General features: G+C 31.5%; 2 protein-coding genes across 3 annotated transcripts in view; one reads left to right on the top strand and one right to left on the bottom strand.

Moving 5' to 3' along the window:
• The window catches only part of Nmdar2 (glutamate ionotropic receptor NMDA type subunit 2), a 786,854-nt gene that overhangs the window by 80,528 nt on the left and 684,232 nt on the right, over positions 1 to 22,094 (top strand). The window lies entirely within an intron of this gene.
• Positions 17,514 to 21,673, bottom strand: LOC141524026 (uncharacterized). Its single transcript, XM_074237669.1, has 7 exons — positions 21,658 to 21,673; positions 21,342 to 21,579; positions 19,385 to 19,560; positions 19,231 to 19,310; positions 18,859 to 19,126; positions 18,470 to 18,790; positions 17,514 to 18,400 (listed from the first exon to the last, which is right to left on the bottom strand). The coding sequence occupies exons 1-7, from the start codon at positions 21,671 to 21,673 to the stop codon at positions 17,514 to 17,516; spliced, it is 1,986 nt and encodes a 661-aa protein (XP_074093770.1).

Genomic DNA, 22,094 nt, shown 5'->3' with positions numbered 1-22,094 from the left:
TGATACTGGTGATGATGTCGAGTTAGTAGATGGGAGTGTCTTAAGACAATTAGACGCCGGGGAGTTGTATAGATATCTAGGAATGGAAGAGCACCGCATGCATGCGGCTCTGAAGTCCGAACAACTCTCCAGAGCGAGTATGTTAGGAGACTCCGGAAAATTTGGTCCTCCGAACTTTCCGGCAAAAACAAAGTCTCAGCTACTAACATGCTCGCTGTCCCAGTCTTACTATACTCTTTCGGTGTCCTGAAATGGACCCGAAAGGATTTACGAGATCTCGACATCAAAACCCGTAAGATCATTAATATGAATCGGAGCATGCACCCCAATTCATCAGTCGCCAGATTATACCTCTCCCGGTCCATCGGTGGGAGAGGTTTGCAGAGTTTGGAGCGGCTTCACGACCGTTTGGTCCTGGGTTTAACTCACGAAGTTGTCAATTTCACTGCAGACGAGGATGACTTTCTTATGCAAATTGTACATAAACATGAAAATGCGCATAAGGGGTCATTCTTGTATAAGGCAGCAATATATGCGGCAAGAACCCTTGGTCTTGGAGAAATAAACGCTCTTATGGAACTCCGAAAGGAGGAATTTAAGAGCGTCATCAGAACGCCGAGGAAAAACTACTCCTTGGCGAACTGATGGACAAGTCCATGCACAGCGTGTTCTTTAAACACGTGCGTGATCATGGCTTGTCCATCCAGCTGACGTTTTCCTTCTTAAAGTCAGCGGGCCTGATGTCCGAGACTGAAGGGTTCATATTTGCCTGCCAAGATGGTGTCATTAACACTCTTGAGTACCGTAGCAAGGTGCTCCAGGTGCAGCTTCCGGACACGTCCTGTAGGAGGTGTAGACAACATCCGGAGACGCTTATGCACCTTTTGTCGGCATGTCCAGTGCTGGCGAGAGGTGCATATATCCAGCATCACAATGCTGCCCTGAGAGTACTGTACTACTATCTTCGTCATTGCTACGGTATTGACGTGACACCAGTGCTGCCTTATTTGCCAGGAGATATTCCCCAGGTTGTTGAGAATGACAGTTGCAAAATTTATTGGAACATGCCATTTGCAACAACCCGGCGGATAGATCACAACAAACCTGATATTGTGCTCTTCGACAAGGCCACTCGTGACATTTATGTCATTGAGTTCTCGGCCCCGGCTGAATACAACATCTCAGCCAAAGAAGAGCACAAAAGACAAATATATCAGGATCTCCTGTTTGAAATTGGCAAACTTTACCCAGGTTACCGTGTCAAGCTTGTCGTCCTGATTGTTGGCGTCCTAGGAGGGATGAAACAGTCTTTTGTATCCTCACTTGCCAAAGTTCCAGCTTGCTCATCAAAAGCTGAGTTCTTGGCAGTTAGGATGCAGAAGGCTGTTTTACTTGGTTCTCTCCGTCTCTTAAGGGAAATGACTTTGGCCTGCTGTGATCACTAACCGTGATAATTATTATTATTATTATTATTATCACCGTAATTATTATTATTATTATTATTATTATTATTATTATTATTATTATTATTATTATTTTGTTATTAAATGCTCAGGGGGGTTATCCCCGGAGTCCGATTCTCCGAGGGCCCAGCCTGAGCTCCATCCGTTACGGCTGGACCACTCCGCACAACAAGGCGGTTAGTGATCACAGCAGGCCGAAGTAATTTCCCTTAAGAGACGGAGAGAACCAAGTAAAACAGCCTTCTGCATCCTAACTGCCAAGAACTCAGCTTTTGATGAGCAAGCTGGAACTTTGGCAAGTGAGGATACAAAAGACTGTTTCATCCCTCCTAGGACGCCAACAATCAGGACGACAAGCTTGACACGGTAACCTGGGTAAAGTTTGCCAATTTCAAACAGGAGATCCTGATATATTTGTCTTTTGTGCTCTTCTTTGGCTGAGATGTTGTATTCAGCCGGGGCCGAGAACTCAATGACATAAATGTCACGAGTGGCCTTGTCGAAGAGCACAATATCAGGTTTGTTGTGATCTATCCGCCGGGTTGTTGCAAATGGCATGTTCCAATAAATTTTGCAACTATCATTCTCAACAACCTGGGGAATATCTCCTGGCAAATAAGGCAGCACTGGTGTCACGTCAATACCGTAGCAATGACGAAGATAGTAGTACAGTACTCTCAGGGCAGCATTGTGATGCTGGATATATGCACCTCTCGCCAGCACTGGACATGCCGACAAAGGTGCATAAGCGTCTCCGGATGTTGTCTACACCTCCTACAGGACGTGTCCGGAAGCTGCACCTGGAGCACCTTGCTACGGTACTCAAGAGTGTTAATGACACCATCTTGGCAGGCAAATATGAACCCTTCAGTCTCGGACATCAGGCCCGCTGACTTTAAGAAGGAAAACGTCAGCTGGATGGACAAGCCATGATCACGCACGTGTTTAAAGAACACGCTGTGCATGGACTTGTCCATCAGTTCGCCAAGGAGTAGTTTTTCCTCGGCGTTCTGATGACGCTCTTAAATTCCTCCTTTCGGAGTTCCATAAGAGCGTTTATTTCTCCAAGACCAAGGGTTCTTGCCGCATATATTGCTGCCTTATACAAGAATGACCCCTTATGCGCATTTTCATGTTTATGTACAATTTGCATAAGAAAGTCATCCTCGTCTGCAGTGAAATTGACAACTTCGTGAGTTAAACCCAGGACCAAACGGTCGTGAAGCCGCTCCAAACTCTGCAAACCTCTCCCACCGATGGACCGGGAGAGGTATAATCTGGCGACTGATGAATTGGGGTGCATGCTCCAATTCATATTAATGATCTTACGGGTTTTGATGTCGAGATCTCGTAAATCCTTTCGGGTCCATTTCAGGACACCGAAAGAGTATAGTAAGACTGGGACAGCGAGCATGTTAGTAGCTGAGACTTTGTTTTTGCCGGAAAGTTCGGAGGACCAAATTTTCCGGAGTCTCCTAACATACTCGCTCTGGAGAGTTGTTCGGACTTCAGAGACCGCATGCATGCGGTGCTCTTCCATTCCTAGATATCTATACAACTCCCCGGCGTCTAATTGTCTTAAGACACTCCCATCTACTAACTCGACATCATCACCAGTATCAGAGCACTTACCCCTCGCCAGATGTACGACCGCACACTTGTCCAACCCAAAAGACATTCCGACATCTCGTGTGTACTCTGCTACGATGTTGAGGGCTGCTTGTAGATGATCTTCATCATCACTATATAGCTTCAGATCATCCATGTAAAGCAGATGGGTGATCGAATATTTTCGATCACCCGGTGGCCCCACAGAGTACCCACGAGTTTTACGGAGAGCAACAGATATAGGCAGCAGTGAAATGCAAAACAGCAGAGGGCTCAAGGAATCGCCTTGGAAGACCCCTCGTTTGTACTCTACATCTCCGGTTACGTGCAATGCGTTTCCACTTCCAATGTGAAAACGCGTTCGCCAGAGCTGCATTGTACGTCGAATGCATTCCACTATTTCGGGATTGACTCCCAGGCATTTGAGTAGATATAAAATCCGAACAAAAACAGTTTCACTGTAAAAAATAGCGCCAAGTCCACGTTCATACAACTCATCTCAATAATATTTGCACTTTACAAAAAAAATAATACTCGTTTCAATAATTTGCATTCTCTACAAAAAAAAGTGAAATACAAAAAAATACCAAGAAACCGTGATAATGTTGAAAAAATTGAAAAAAAATTTGTTGAAAATTTGAAAATTAAAAAAAAATTTTTTATCGTACTTGGCGCGCGTCATTGAGTACCCTAAATTTTTTCGGAAGAATTTCAACCCGAGAGAAAACGATTTCGCTTGATCTTTTGTAATGTCATGTAATATATATATATATATATATATATATATATATATATATATATATATATATATATATATATATATATCTGATAAGCTCTATTATATAATATATGATTTCATACATTGTTATATTTATAGATTCACATTTGTCAAGTATACTCAACTAATTAAAAACACTGCTTACTGGATTAATATCAGTTTCAGTGAAAAATTCCGTTTCTATAATTTATTTTAGATTTTTAGTGAAAATAACTGTCAATATGGTGGTCTGGTCAAGACATCTGAAATAACATAAAATTTTTGGATTCAAATTTTTTCAGTTCCATCATTAAGCTTTAATATAGAAACTTGATATTGCTTCGTTTAATTGGAATTATCACATTTTGATTGGCAATCACACCGTATTTTCTCAATTTACTCGGCTATATATATCATTTTTCAGTCAACTCAATTTTCGTAGTGACTCTTCTACAGAGTCAACGTATGCAGGCGTATTCACTTGGAAGCAGATTGCATAACCGAACACGAGAGGGCGTTTTATTGAAATCATAAACGATGTGCAGAAAATTTTAAAATTTCAAATATTATACGTATGCCATGTTGATTTTACCTAATTTTTGTAAAACGTATCATGAAATAATATTTCATTAATTACATTAAGCATTTTATAGGTTGACACATATAAATTTTTGAACATTCAAAGGATGTTAATTTATCCTGAAAAAATTTAGGGTACTCAATGACGCGCGCCAAGTACGATAAAAAAATTTTTTTTTAATTTTCAAATTTTCAACAAATTTTTTTTCAATTTTTTCAACATTATCACGGTTTCTTGGTATTTTTTTGTATTTCACTTTTTTTTGTAGAGAATGCAAATTATTGAAACGAGTATTATTTTTTTTGTAAAGTGCAAATATTATTGAGATGAGTTTTATGAACGTGGACTTGGCGCTATTTTTTACAGTGAAACTGTTTTTGTTCGGATTTCATATCTTTTTGTTAAGTGTAATTTTTTGCTCGCCTCTTAATACATTCTTAATTTTAAAATTGAACTTTTCCCGCGCAAAACTAGAAATATGTAAATAAATTAATTAATGCAGGCAACGCTATTGTTATATAAAAAGTGATTTGTTCGTTAATTTTGAATGTCAAATCCTAACAAACAAATTGAAATTCTGTTTCTCTCATAGTAGCTAGTAGCATTAAAAAACTTAACGTGACTGACCCGTGTAAACTCCTCGGTTTAAATCAATTAACTAGCTTATCAATGGGGATTTTACATTTTTTATGTATATATAGTAAAAAATTCAACATCTCTTTGAATTAAAAAAGTTGTTAATTTAGATTTAATACTCTATTACACATTAATTTAATAATAACAATAATTGATTTGGTAGTAATAATGATATTTTTAACATCAATTTATTATTGCCGATATAATTAATTTCAGTCTTATAATTATTATTATTGTTATTGTTATTATAATATCATCGTTAGTAAATGACACAATGCACCATGCGCATAACCATAAGACTATTCACCTAAAGTTACAATTATTTGAAACCCACTCGATCGAATAACAACGCCACCTATAGGCAACGACCACAAAATCATGGAATGTGTATACTGTCCAATGTCAATTACCAGATCTTGAACTGCTGGCTTGCCGGAAGATAGTAAATCTCAAACAATGTTTAGTCTGTTATGTATTTAGTCTCGTTAATAAATCAAATTTTATAGGAATAATGTGTTTAAAAAAATACGAGTATAAAGTTATTTGATAGTTTGTTCTAGAAGTTTTGTACTCATAAAATGTTTTTACATTCTCAATTTAAAGTTTGAACTTTTCCCGCGCAAAATTAAAAATTCATAAATAAATAAATTCATGCAGGCAACGCTATTGTCATATAAAAGGCTGTTTGTTCGTTAATTTTTAAAATCAAATCCTAATATAGAAATTAAAATTCTGAATTTCTCATAGTAGCTAGTAGCATTAAAAAACTTAACGTGACTAACCTGCGTAAACTCCTTGGTTTAAATCGATTATCTAACTTATCAAGGGGATTTTACATTTTCTATGTAAACATAGTAAAAAACTTAACATCTTTTTGAATTAAAAAAGTTGTTAATTTAGATTTAATACTTTCATACACATTAATTTAATAATGAAAATAATTATTTTAGTCCTAACAATGATAATGATAAATGTTAATATTACTATAATTTTTAACATAAATCTATTATTGCCGATATAATTAATTTCATTCTTATAATTACTATTATTGTTATTGTTATTATGACATTGTTGTTAATAAAGGACACAATGCATCATACGCATAATTATAAGACCTATCTCCTAAAGATTACAATTATTTGAAACCCGCTCGATTGGACAACAATGCCACTTATAGGCAACGACCACAAAATCATAGATTGTGTACACTGCCCAATGTGAATTGCCACATCTTGAACTGCTGGCTTGCCGGAAGACAGTAAATCTTAAACAATGTTTGTACTCATAAAATATTTTTACATTCTTAATTTAAAGTTTGAATTTTTCCCGCGCAAAATTAAAAATTCATAAATAAATAAATTAATGCAGTCAAAGCTATTGTCATATAAAAGGCTGTTCGTTAATTTTGAAAATCAAATCCTAATAAAATAATTAAAATTTTGATTTTTTCATTGTATCTAGGAGCATTAAAAAACTTAACGTGACTGACCCGTGTAAACTCCTCGGTTTAAATCGATTAACTATCTTATCAATGGGAATTTAAAATTTTTTATATACACTAGAATTTGAATTTGGGCGCGCAAACGCGCGCCTGAATTTGAAATTTGCATATATTTTCATGCTTATGATATATTTGACCAATCACGTTACGAATAGATTGCTTACATGATATATTTTCATATTTTTCATCTAAATTGTAAAAGTGGATATAGTAAAAAATTTAACATCTTTTTAAATTAAAAAAGTTATTAATTGAGATTTAATACTCTAATACATATGAATTTTTTAATAATAACAATAATTATTTTCATAATAACAATAATAATGATAAATATTAGTGTCACTATTATTTTTAACATCGAACAAAATCGAACGACTTATTCAAAAGTTACAGTTGTTTAACAAATACACTTGGAGCTCGAGGAGCTAAAAATGTAAAAAATTGCGCTTTAAGCTTGAAATGCTCAAATATTAATCGAAAGACACATTTTAAAGTACTTGAAATGCGAACTTAGCAGGGTTGGTCTGCACGGTCAACCGATTTCCAGATTTTTTGATTATGTAGAAATAATTTTTTTATGATATTCAAATAAACTTTATTTAACTAGACAATGCGTTATAATGAAACTTTCCATGTATTTAATACCTTTTTTTTTTATTATTATTGTCGGTTTTTCTACAAACGTAAGATAACGCGATAGATAAAATACTTAGAAAGATTTTTATCTTGTTCCGTCGAAAAAGTATAACTTCTAACGTGCGTACCTAAGTACACACACACTTTTGTTTTTTTTAGTATTATAATTTTTTCAATTTTTATTTCGTTGTTTGTTTCCATTAAAATTCTTACATTAAAATATCGTTGTGAGCGAGCTATAAAACGAAATGAGCTATTTGAAAGCAGACCTGGGATTTCTATGCTCAAAATTTTTTCAGCATTACCAAAATGAGTCTATTTTTTATTTTTTAATTATCGTCATTAAATGTTGTTAATATGTTATTTTTTTGTTATTTAGTCTTATAATTTTTTCAATTTTTGTTTGTTGTTTGTTATCATTTAAGTTTTGTTTTTTTTTTATTTAAAAATAATTTTTTTTTCCATTTAGAATAAGTTATTACTAGTAGTTATTTTATCTAATTTTTCGGAAAGTTTAAGATAGGGTGATATATTTTGAGTATCAAGATGCGATGTATACCTCAAGTTTCAATTTACTTCTTTTGTAAGAAAAATACGTAAGCATTTTTAGAATTTGCAGGCCATCTTACTGATTGTACAGTCTCATCATCAATTTGGATCCAAGTTAAATTATGTTTAATCATCGCAACATGATGAATTTTAGAATTACCATCTTTTGAAGAGTTAAATATAGCACTTACAACAGAATAGTTTGTATTACATAATGTTATTTTTGCTTTTGGTACCGATTTTATAAACCCTTTTTTCCGATTTATTAATTTATTTTTTCCTTCGATAGACACATGTAATTTCACAACTAATATCTGTTGCAAGGAATTTAATGAAGTTTTTGTTAGCGTTTCTGTGACTTCTTTACAATTTCCACATAATTTTAAATTAGTAAACCAATATCCAAATGATGAATCAATTAATTCTTGTAGTTCAAATGTTTTTTTCTCATTATATATTGAAACATGTAATACATTTTCTAGTATACTGTAAGAATTGGAATAATTGCATGTTTTGCATCGATCATTAATTTCTATTTTAAATTGTACTAAATTTCTAATATCACAATTATCATCACAAATTTTAAGAAATACTGATACAGGATCGTTATTTGTCATAGAATAAGGTTGCTCTATTAATGACTCTTTAATGTCACTGGACTTTAAAAGTAATTCGCGATTATTATATTTGCTATATAAATTACTAAGTTTATTGTTGACAGATTGATTTTTTAGGCTATGATTGATTAATAATTTTCTAATTATTGTATTGTTGAATATACATTGAATAATTGAATCAAGATCATCAGAAACGTTATCACAGTTTTCAATACCTCGAAATTCTAATAAATTAAGAGAAGCTTTTTCGCATTTTTGGGTTCAATTTGAATAGAATGTTCTTCAACTGCCCAAATCATATCCCATACTTTTTGCCAACGTGTATCAGGAATTGGTATGGTAGGTAAATCAGACCTATAAATTTTTCTTAAACGATTATATTCTTTAATTGCTGAAGAGCTTGCTTTAACGGAATGAGGATCAAAATTGATTAAATGTAATCCACGTAACTCTGTTACACGAGATAGGGCTACATAAATTTGACCAACATTAAAAATGGTGTTCCCTGTCTCCATGATAGCATTTTTTAAACTTAAACCTTGACTCTTATGAATAGTTACTGCATAACGCAAGCATAACGGAAATTGTTCTCTTACAACAAAAGCTCTTTCAAATAATTGAAATTTTACTTTAATCTTCTCAATAGCGTATTCAGTGTCTGCACCAAAGTCTACATTGATAGCTTGTATTTCACTCCCATCAATCGACTTGGAGATTGATTTAACTGTTCCAATAGCACCATTTACTAGACCAAGAGTAACATCAATATTTCGACGTAACATAACTTTTGCACCAATTTTTATTGTTATAGTTTTAGCAAGTCCAGCTGATTGACTAGCATTGTCTTCTATTTTATTTAAAGTATCGGATACTTTTTTTATCAATGATTTATTATAATCTAAGTGGTCACGAGCCGTCAGTATAATTTCTTCAGAAGAAATTTTACTCGTCATAACTGAATTTATTAAATCACATTGCTTACAAGTAGGTACTAAACAGACTGAATCCGACGGCAATTTATCAATGTAATTACATATTTCATGTAATTTCTCATTATACGAAAGAGACGGGTCCATAGTAATTTTTCTCTGCTCCAATAATTTGATGTCGTCATTAGTCATAGAAGCAACTCGCACTCGAGAAAGCAGCTGACCATAAATATTATCAGTTTTTTGTCTCATATTAATTCGAAGTTCTTCATAAGAGAATAAGTCGGTCCATAAATTAACACTACACATTGACCCAACATACTTTTCAGCATCTTCAGATGATAATGTGACATAACTTGGATTTTCATGTACAGGAGGAAGTTGGAGTAAGTCTCCGAAAACAACAACATGTTTACCTCCGAACCAATCATCGACATCAAAAATTTCTACTAATCTTAAATGTATATATATCAGAGTAATATTTGAGACCATTGATATCTCATCAATGATAAACAGCGTTGTGTTTTGTAACTGATCACGTAGTGCTTTTAACACATTGTCAGATAATTGCGTATAAGACGGTGTAAAACCATGTTCGACAGGCAATTGAAATACTCGATGTATAGTCAATCCATTAATATTGAAAGCAGCAATACCAGTAGGGGCTGTTACAACTGTTTCTCGATTCAATTCTTCTCTAATCCAACGTTTTATTACATTAATTAGAAAACTTTCTCCTGTACCACCTTCTCCGCTTACATACAATCTTAATTTTGTATTATCAAATAATATGTTGTTTTTGATTTCTTCAAAAACTTTCATCTGATCAGCGTTCATGTTTTTAATCATATCAGCTAGAGTACAATTGTTATTATCATGCTTTTGTGCAGCATCATTAATTTCTTTAGCGATTATATGTACTTCTGCAGCATCACAGTTTGATGAATTTTTCTGTGAATCATCATTATTATCATCGTCATTATTACATTTATTTTCAATCAATTTTTTTATGTATTCTAAACCTTTTCCAAATTCTTCATTGTATTTATGATAATCATTAGCTTGTTGAAGCATATACTGCTGATGAGTAAATGACTCTGTGTAAGTTTCAAATCCATTTTTAAGCTCATCTGTATTACGCCATGGTTGAAATAATAATAACAATGAGTAGAAATAATCCTCTGGTCGATTTGCAATATTATATCTAAAATGATTAATTAAGTAACCTCGTAACCGTTTTTTCAAAAATAATCCTGGACGTATTTCATAATACTCATTCAGATTATTTTTTGGTTCTGTCTTAGTTGTATCGTACCATTTAGCAAAATTATACAAGCATAAATTTTCTAAATCTTTAGGACGACTAGGATAATAATCATCAATTAATGAAGGACAAAATATCTCAGTTGATTCGGGATCATTATGTATTAATTCTTCAATTTCTTCTTTGGTTTTTAACTTTCTATTTCATATCATTCGGACATCTAACCATTTAATAATAGTTTCTGAATCTGTGCCATGTAGAGAAATGCCCAACAAAGTATCAGCAGCTTCTAAAGCTCCGACTTCTCTGTGAGTCAAACTACGAAACGCAATCTTCCACAAAAGCTGAGGTAAAGTTTTGGTTGAGTTGATTTCGTTAATTGTTTCTGATGATTTAGTTATTTCTCTTTTCGTAGCATATTTTGTGACATATTGTGTCAGTATCGTAGATTTTTCTCCGATAAATTGAATATCCATATTTCCTTCCCAGACAGATAAAACTGATGGATTGTAATCATTAATATTAACTTCGTTCTCAATACGAGGAAGATCATACAGCCGGCTTTTACTTTTTAAGTTTCTACGCCCGGCTATTGAAGTAGCAGTATCACGAAGTACAAAGTTTTCTGAAACAGGCCGTGGAAATCCGAATCGACAAGCTTTACTCACTTTACCTGATTTTGGTTTTTTTGTTCGTAAGCAGTAACTATTGTGATTATGTTGTTGATGTGTAGTTACGCGCCTGTGAAGTATTGGTGATATCTTTTTATCTGGTAACTTACAAGTTACGTATTTCATGATAAATTCAACGACTTCTTCATTGGTGTTAATACCCATTATTGGAGCACCTTCTACCCAAAGTATTAAATGAAAATGTTAAATTCCTCTACCTTGATATTCTCGGCGCCAAAAGTAATGACTAAGTGGACCGAGAGGTTGGCTATCTGACTTGATGAATTCAAGAACAGCTTGAAATTTATTGTCAATAAATCTTGAAACTGATACTGGGTCAGCTGCAATTACTTCACTTGCAGATAGTTTATCAAAATGTGGAGCATTAATTTCTTTTATATACTCAATTAAATCATCCCAAAGCCATTCAGCAGGACTGACAGTAAAAAACCATGTTGCAGGTCCGTAATGACGTGTCATACATGCCAAATTATTTCTAGGCTTACTCCAAAATTGTTCTGAATTTCGAAGTCGAGCAAACAGAGTTGTTAAATTTGCTTCTAACTGACCATCTTTAAGATATTTCAAATAACTTTCCGCTGTGTATCTTTCACGAGCATTTGTAACATTCAGCGTATGATAAACACCTGCACTAAGCTGACGAATATTAGCGTCATTTAATAAAAAGAACAAATATTGCTGGTTCAGGCGAAAACGTGGATCAGCGGATTTTAACCGTGCTTTAATATACTCGAAAGCAGTAAGAGGTACATTTCTTTCTTCACATTGACCATTTTTACCATAAGGATATAAATCTGGAAAACATTGTAAGTCTAATGTTTTTATTCGATTATCTAATGCTTTTTCATTAATTTTTAACATTTGATACATATTTGTTGAAGTATCATTCTTTCTTTTATCGTGAAGAGGATATATAGTGTATTGTGCATATTGAGAACTATCTGGATTTAATACTTGAGTGATCATAGCTTGATGTTGAGGTGTTTTACTTTTACTTTCTTGAATATCAATTTCATCAGTGGTTTCTTCGTCTTTTGGTGACAATGATATTTTACTGTAAGTATGATCACTAGAATTTATACTTCTGTCTCTGACAAATGACATTTTACTATAGCTGTGGTCTTTAGTAATACTATGATTTTCTCCGCTCAGTCCTTTATGTTCTCTATTTTCTGCCTTATTACTTAACTCTTCAACGTTTTCGTTATCAAGAATCTCTTGTTTACTGACGATATTATTTTTTTCTTGTTCCATACTGATAGGAGTATTATCATTATCACCGTTTATTGTATTTTCACCATTTTCATCATCATTCGTTTCAATTTGGAATGAAATGTTTTTTGAATCTAACCATTCACGTAAATTTTGAGGACATTGTGGTAATTTAATTTCAGAGTAAAGAGTATTATTACTCTTTAACCATGTCAACACTCTGAATACATTTTCTAAGCTGACCATTTTCTCCCATATAACATTTGATTTTGTAGGTATACTACGCATTACAATGTACAACTCATGATGTTTATTCAAAGGATCAGTTGTTGAACAAATTTTTTTGAGTGTTTCTTCTATTGGCAAGGGAAGATGAAATGTTTGACCTTTGAGTTTTTGTATTCGCATAGTATGAGGTAGATTTCTTTTAGCAACAGTTCCTAATCTTTGAACTACTTGAAACGCCTTTGCTCGCTGTATAAGTACTTTTTCATACTCATTTAATGCTAAAATTTCATTTGGAATTTTTCCAACATACATGTTGTTCAGTAAGCAAGTTGGAGGCATTGATCCAGAGCGAATTTTTCGTAAACAATAGTTACAAATAAAATCGCTCTTCATAGTTGGATCTTGTTCATTAATAAAGTTAATTAAATTATTCCATATTTCATTTGAAATAGGCTGACGCAATTTACTCAATTCAGTAACATCTTTTTTGAAAACTAATTTTTGACAGGATATGCATTTAAATCGAGGTAAATCTAAAGATCGTTTTGTAAAAGCTGTAAAAGCTGATTTAAATTCAGTCTGTAATTGATCTTCATTCAAGCACAACCCGTCTTGATCTTTATCTAATACATTTCCAGCTTCCTTCATTTTATTTGTTATATGCATTAAATATTCGGAATTTGCAGTTTCTAATGCAGTATCTAAAGCATTCAGATCAGTTAAATTCTGTTTAATTTTATAAAGAAGTCGTTTAATATATCTAACTTCAGGAAAATGAGGTGATAGTAACTCAATACATATAAAATCTGATTCACAAGAATAACAAGATTCATAACAATATTGGTGGTGACCTAATTTATCAAATGAATGATTTGGGAACAAGGTACTTAAGAATATCATACAGTTTCTTAAATGTTTGGTTTTCAAATTTTCAAGAAATTTTTTATATCGTTCATACATTTCAATTTCCACTTTTGAACGACAGTAATTATTGCAAATCCATTTTTTTTTCGCATTTTTATCTTTTATTAAAGGTAATATGTTTGTAGATTGACCCAATGAATTTATAGAAATGGTTTGTTTTCTTAACATTTCAAATGAATATGATGTATCGTAATAATAAGGTTCTGTAGAAGAGCAATGGAGAAATCGCCCACAAATAATTTGATAATTATCTACAGTTATTTCTGAATCTACAGGTAAGTGTGAAAGGTGTAATTCGACTTTATTCTTCAAAATATTTAAAATATTTGTTAACGTTTTCACGTAAATTTTTCTCTGACACATACACCACTTGATAATTTTTTGCGCTTCTAAATATTTTTCAACAGAATTTTTGCCATCTATTACAAAAACCAATTTCTTAGTATAATATTTGGAGGATTTTATTTTGATCTGATTCTTTCTAGAGTCTTCTCGACAGTACTTTGCCACAATTTTTTTAGCTCTTAATACTTTTTGTCTGAGAAATTTCTTATCAACATTGCATTTTATGCTCTGATTTGAACGTTTTTTATCGTTAGCTAATGAGTTCTGTTTTGGTATTGAGTTATTAACAAAATCATCATTTTTGATGCTAATTGTCTCTTGAGATGATTTTGTCAGCAGTTCTGAATCAGAACTATGCCATGACGATGAGTGATCATTAGTTAAATTTTCAGATTCTTCGGTCAGAGATTTTTTTTTACTTGAATTTCGTACATTGTTCTTACAATAATGTGATAATTGACCTTGATACTTCTTTTCCGATTCTTTATTCAGTCTGATACGCCGACAGTAAGTCTCATGATCTCTGTTCACTATTTCTTCCAAAGATATCAAATTCATTAATTTGTCATTGTGATTAATTACCGGAAAATGACTAATAACGTTTGTTTCAAATATTTTAGCTAAATGAGCACGCATAAGAGACTGGTCATAAACAATACTTTCAGGTTTTTGCTTGTATAATAAAGACACTGCAAATGCAATAGCAAAAACACCACAGTCAATGCCATTACGTTGATGCTGAACTTTTAGAAAAATAGCAGAATTTAAATCCAAGTCTGGATTCAGATGTTGTAAAAATAAAATTTGATCTTTATCTAATTTAAATTTATTCAAAGAATCGTAAATGTACATTTTCTTCGTATTATAATATGAACATATCCAGTGTTTATTTTCATTACTATATAATATTTGTATGTGATTTTTAAATTGTGACACAGGTGTTATATTTTCAGGTTTAGTCAAGTATAATGTGTCGCGGTGATCATAATAATAATTCGAACAACTAGCTAGAATTAATTTAAATTGATACATATGTTCATCCTGCAGTTGATCTCCATTTATAACGATGTTTAGATACTTGTCATTCAGCATTGGTAAAGGGCATTTATTATTAGTATTTCTTCGTCTTTTTGTAGGTAATTCTTTATTCAACATTGTTTGAACTCGTCTCTTCAATACGTTCACAGGTGAATTCAACGTTGTTTCAAATTGTCTCTTTAACACATTTGTTGGTGAATCATTTTTTTCCGTGATGGTACTATTTTTAGTCTTCTTGTTAAGGTTAACAGTAGAAAATGTGCTGTAATTGTTTGACGTTATTTTTCCAATTTTTCTTTTTCGCTCTTTAGTGGATAAATCATTTTTTTCTAAGCTTATGTCATTATTCATACCAGTATTTGGTTCAAAAGCAACATTATTTTTTATACTGACAGTTGAAAATGTATTATTATTTGAGTTCATAGTTTCAATTTCTTTTTTTTGTATATTGAATAAAAAATTATTATTCACTGTCTCTGTGAATAGTTTTGGAATGCCTATTGAATTAATATTTAAATTTGAAAGTACGTTACTATCATTAAGAATCTTAACATTTTTGTTTCTAATTACTGGAGAAAGTTTACTTGGAATAAATTCATTAAACTTCTTTGGAAAACTAGTTATATTTTTACTTTTAAATATATTTATCAAATGATGACGCATCTGATTATGGTCAAAAAGGAATGAAGATTTTATTGGCCATTCTCTTAAAGCCAGTGAAGTCGCAAATGCTATCGCATAAACTCCACAATCATAATTGTTTGGTTGATTTTGTACATCAGGGAATTCAACCGTATTTGCATTAAATTGAAAATCGGGATATAATCTTTCTAAAACGGTTTGATGGTTTTTGTGCAGTTTCTTTTTATTCGCGGAATCAAAAATATAAATTTTGTTTGTATCATAATAGCTACAAACCCAATGACCGGAATTATAATTCTCATTTTTACTAAAAGTATACTCTGCGTCACGACTATGTAATATTTGAATATGTAATTTATTAACATCCAATTTTTCAATTAATTCAGGACACTGAACATACCAACTTTCTTGGAAAGCGTAATTAAATTGCTTATGTAAGAGAAAAGCAAAGCAATCTATTTGTTGATCTTCTAATAATTGATTACTAGAAATACTAAGATAATCAGATTGTTTGGGAAAAAACATTTTTGGGTAAAATCGATTAAAATAAAATTTGATCAAGGAAGGTAAAAAATTGTAATTAAATATCAAGATTAATAAAGTATTAAGTATAATATATATTTATTATTTTTGAATTATAAATTTATACAAATTTAACTAAGATAAATAAATTTTTACAATTAATAATGACTGTTGCTTGTAGATTATTTTAAAATTAAAATAATCTATCGTCGCACTGCTGACAATATATTATTATTTATATTTTGTCGCACTGTTGACAATATATTATTATTTATATTTTGTCGCACTGCTAATGACAAACAATATATTATTTAAATTTTGACACACTGCTAATGACAATATATTATTTATATTTTGTCGCTTTGCTGACAATCAATTTATTTACTCAATGAAGCTACTTACTTCAATAAAAAAAAAAAAAAAATTAATAAAACTACTCACTTCACTAGAAGAAAAATTAACTGACAATCAACAATCACTTCACAAATAATAGTAAACAATAATAGAAGTCAATACACATATATTCATTTATAATATGAATAAATATATTTGGGGTATTCCATGCCAAATCGACCACTTTTGACCCCGACCCTTTTCGATTTGGCCGAAAGTTTTCCATCCTTTTCTACCCTATAAAAAACGGTTCTCAGAATTTTTTTGAATTTTTTTACCTAATTCCAAAAAAGTTATGAATTTTTCAAAAAAATGGCTTTTTTATTTTCAAATAGCCATAACTTTTTCAAAACTAAACATTTAGGTACCTTTTTTTTTTTTTAATTTTTGTTATTAGATATACTTTCCGATAAAAATATTAAAAAATTTTTGTAAGTCAATACATATGGAATTTTTCAATTTTTTGACAAAAATCAATGATTTTTCGAAGTTGGACATTTTTTTTTTTTAATTTTTTTTTTCTAAAATAAACTTTAATCAATTACACAGTTATCCCTGTAGAACCCAGATTGGGCCGATTTCTCTTTCTATTTTTTTTATTCAATTGAAAAAATATTGTTAAATTTTCAAAAATGGAAAAAAAATTTTTTTTCATAAATTTTATTTATATAATGAGATAAATACAATTCAACGATTTTACGGCATTACATTCACAATTTAGAGGCTTCATCGATGACTGTAATTAGTAAGATCAATAATTGATGCAGCTAAAATTAATTACTTTTCTCTCTGTCGTTTAAATATTTTACAAATTCTGTGTTCATTCGAATTCGAAAAGTTTTTAACTAGTAAACAACCATATTTGTCCGGAATTATACAATGTAGTTGTTGAGTTCCTGTAATCGGTTTCGTTTTCAAAAATCGATCATTTAAATCATTTACTGCTGTGTCATAATCTTCTTCTGGGGAAAACTTCACTATAATATTCGGCAAGTTATCCGGTGCAGAAGCCCATTCAAAAGTTCTTCTGGTGTCGTTATTTGTTTGTCTACCGCGAGTTGGAGACTTGCTCTCGCTGCAAGTCGTTTGAGAATACCACCGATTCCATCACACGGACCTTTCCCATGGGCAGTCGCAAAAAAATGCCATTCAGCAGGAATATCAAAATCATCTTCGTGGTAATATAAATTTACAAAGTTTTTAAAGTTTTTAAATTGTTGAGGAGCTCCATCAGAAAAATAATAAATCTTGTTACAACGTTCAGGAAGACTTTTCACGTAATCAGTTATTATTTCGATGAAAACATGAACAGCAACGGCATCATGTTTGTTAGAATCTGAGATAATTACTAAACTTTTGTGTTCAAGTTTGTTATTTACTGTATAATAAATAACGACTGGAAAAACTGTTGCCTGATTATTATTCCAGTGAAAACCAGCTGCCGCATTTTGTACTACGAAGGCATAATTTTCTGCAAAATCACAAATAATAACGTATTCGTTTGGTTCCAATGTTTCTTTCAATGTCTTCAAGAATTGGGCTTGCTCCTTAGCAATGAACGAATGAGGTAGAAGAATTTCTAACTCACTACAAAATTTTTCCACAAATTCTTCTGTAGGCTTAATAATAGTTTCTAAACTACTTCTCGGTTTTGATATCCAATATTTATATGTAATATTCTCAATTTCCCGGTCCTCAAAACATTTTAGTAAAATTTTACTCAACTCATCGACCCCAGGACAGTTTTTACATCCGCTTAAATAACACTGAAAAGATGGATTTTCACATATAATCATGCTCAAGTAATCGCTGTAGTGTTTAATGGGCTTTTCTGTGTTCCTTGTCAAAGAATAAATATTTGCACCTAAAATAACAGTAATTTAGTAAACTTAAAATTCACGCATTTATAATTATTAATTAATTTGATAATTACCAAGCATCATTAACTTCACGTTTTGATGAATCGTACACACGCAGATGGTGTGTGTTCCACTTGCCCCTGCTAACACACAATGTTTTGGTCGCAACGAAGCGAATTTTGAAAATCCAATTCTCTCAGTAGGATTTATTTCACAGAAACATTGGTATAATTCTTTTAAGTTAGACAGGATAAGTCTTTTTTGGACGTGTATCCGATTACCATCATCACTTCGAATTGATACATAGTCTTTCATACCTGGCATTTGAGCACTATACTCATCATCGTTGTAAAAATTTTCAACTTTTAATTTTACCTGATCAGTAATTGTCCTCCCTATACAAAAATGTTGAGTAATTTAGTTTTCAAGTGTATTTAAAACATCGATTTTACGCTACCCATACCTAATTTCGATTCAGGTGTAGAAAGTAAACCCGTTTCTTCAACCAAATTTTTTGCTACTCTTGACAAATGTCTTGATGTATTCATAGTTTCACAAATACGTCTCTCACTCCATTTTACAGGTAATAATGTTAAAATTTGTATTTTCAAAGACTTATCAGTTTCTTTATCGTTGAATTTATCATACAACATTTTAATTAGAGAGCGAAAATTTTCACCATCGTCATCAATCGATTCTTCATCTGAAGAAGAAAGCAAAACTTTTTCAAGCTGTCGGATACCCGATTTATTTTATTGTTCAAAAATTGATTATCATTCAATTTCTCCGATGGAATCGGTGATTGATTTAACAATTCTAATGCATGGTTTATTACGGGTAATTGAGTTGCAGCGCTAACTTGGGATCCTGAGCTTGATTGTGATGCTTTGGGTTCGCTATCAAATGACATGGAACCTTAAAAATAATAGTGAAACATATAGCTACTAGAAATGTATTCAAGTAACGTATAAATAATTAAAAAAACTTACGGAATGATAAGGATAATGGGAGATCCATGGCAGTTGTATTACTATCATTATCAGCCTGATCATTGTTGTCATTATTGTCACTATAGTTGTCTTCACGGTCACTTACATCAGCACTAGGATCATTACGAGCATTTGTTTGTTGCTTCACTAACTCTGAAGCTTTTTTTCGACATGAACTGCATAATAAATAATTATCATCTAATCCTAACGTTACTTTCATAATATCAGTCGCCGGACCTAAACCAATTTTTTTAAAATGAGATTCCAACTCAAAAGGATTACAACACCGATCAAATACCTTTTTTGACGCCATAAAGACAAATTAAAAAAGCGCTTATAAACTAGAGAAATTATTTATTTATACAACAAATGTAATGACAATCTTTAATAAAACACTAAATTGCACAAAAGATTTATAGGTTATGTTTTAGATCTCAAAATGAAAAAGCCGCACTTTTAATCAAAACATACTAGCTTATAGCATCTGGTTTACTGGCTATAGGTAAGTCGATAATTGTTATCCCTAGTTTATCGATCTAATTGATATATTAAAATTTGAATCTTACTAAATACAGTCATCGATGAAGCCTCTAAATTGTGAATATAATGCCGTAAAATCGTTGAATTGTATTTATCTCATTATATAAATAAAATATATGAAAAAAAATTTTTTTTCCATTTTTGAAAATTTAACAATATTTTTTCAATTGAATAAAAAAAATAGAAAGAGAAATCGGCCCAATCTGGGTTCTACAGGGATAACTGTGTAATTGATTAAAGTTTATTTTAGAAAAAAAAAATTAAAAAAAAAAAATGTCGAACTTCGAAAAATCATTGATTTTTGTCAAAAAATTGAAAAATTCCATATGTATTGACTTACAAAAATTTTTTAATATTTTTTATCGGAAAGTATATCTAATAACAAAAATTAAAAAAAAAAAAAGGTACCTAAATGTTTAGTTTTGAAAAAGTTATGGCTATTTGAAAATAAAAAAGCCATTTTTTTGAAAAATTCATAACTTTTTTGGAATTAGGTAAAAAAATTCAAAAAAATTCTGAGAACCGTTTTTTATAGGGTAGAAAAGGATGGAAAACTTTCGGCCAAATCGAAAAGGGTCGGGGTCAAAAGTGGTCGATTTGGCATGGAATACCCCATTTATAAATAAAATTAAATATGAATATTAATAAATTTATAAATGTATAAATAAATATACTTATAAATATAATTAAATATAAATATTAATAAATTTATAAATATGTAATATAATATACAATATGTAAATGAATATGTGTACTATTATTATTTATGAAAATTGCAATTTTAATTAACTGTATCAGTAAACAATGTAATTTAACATACATGCACTGAAATATTATATATATAATCATATAATTTTATGCTGGGTACATGAAAATAAAAATAAAACTTTCAACTATAAATCCCAAATTTTATTATTAATCAAATTTTTACAATTAATATTGATAATAATAATAAAAGCTTATAAAGTTATTTTAAGGTATAATAAATAACTCAATTACACCTTCAACTTTATTTGCTTGAACAAAATTTATATTTAAGTGTGAAAAAGTACGTCACAATAAATTTATTTCTTCAATTGGTCGCACAAGAAAACTCTTTATTAGATTATTCAATCGCAAAACAGACCGTTTTTGAATTTAATTGATCAATCACACAGCAAACCGTTTTTAAATTAAGCTAACCAGTCGCACAGCAGACCGTTTTTTTTATTTAGCCAGTCGCACAGCAGACCGTTTTATTTTTAACCAGTCGCACAGTTGCGACTGGTTTATTTTTAACCAGTCGCAACACAACTGTTGTTGTTATTGCGGCTGTTGTTGTTGTTGCGGCTGTTGTTGTTATTGCGGCTGTTGTTGTTATTGCGGCTGTTGTTGTTGTTGCGGCTGTTGTTGTTGTTGCGGCAGCTGTTGTTGTTGCGGCTGCTGTTGTTGTTGTTGCGGCTGATGTTGTTGTTGCGACTGGTGTTCTCCAGCTGGTGGTGGCGGCGGTGGTAGCCGAATCAGCTGCATTTCCGGCACCAGTGGCTGCTGATTGACATTATTTATTCGTCCAACAGATGAACGTTGACCGCTCATCTGTTGGACCAATAAATAATAATGATCAGCAGCACGCTGCGCTGCTTCTCTCGCCTCCTCGAGATTTCGATTGAATTCTTCTGAAATAAATAAATTTAATTAAATTAATATATGATTTTCATCATTTTACTTTTTTTTATTTTTTTTTGCTTATTTACCTCTGTCACTGGCCATTGTATTGGTTATTAAGCTGTAATAGAAGGAAAATCACACATTATTATTCTATTTATAACGTGAATGAAATTTGAGAAACTCAATAATTTTACGTACACATAATAATTGAAAATAAAAACCTAACCGTAATGTAAAGTAATCGAAAACAAACAGGAATAAGTTCCACTATTAAAATTTAATTATTTGATATATGGAACTAATTTATCTATTTTTTTTATTATTATATTGTTAGTAAAAATATTTAAATTATATTATTAAGATTAATTACGTAAATAAAAAGTACTTACATGTGACTGCAATCCGCCAATATATTAAATGACAAGAAATAATAATAATAACAAAGGCGTCACTGAGAAAAAAATGTCATAATCATAATCTGTTGACCGCGGCACCTGTTGTCATTATGTCATTATTAAAAAGA

The sequence above is a fragment of the Cotesia typhae genome, unplaced genomic scaffold (genome assembly GCF_013202065.1).
Source record: "Cotesia typhae breed Kobodo isofemale line unplaced genomic scaffold, CoteBio_Ctyphae contig_22, whole genome shotgun sequence".
In the NCBI taxonomy this organism is placed as follows: Eukaryota; Metazoa; Arthropoda; class Insecta; order Hymenoptera; family Braconidae; genus Cotesia; species Cotesia typhae.
This window is presented reverse-complemented; position numbering and strand designations above follow the sequence as displayed.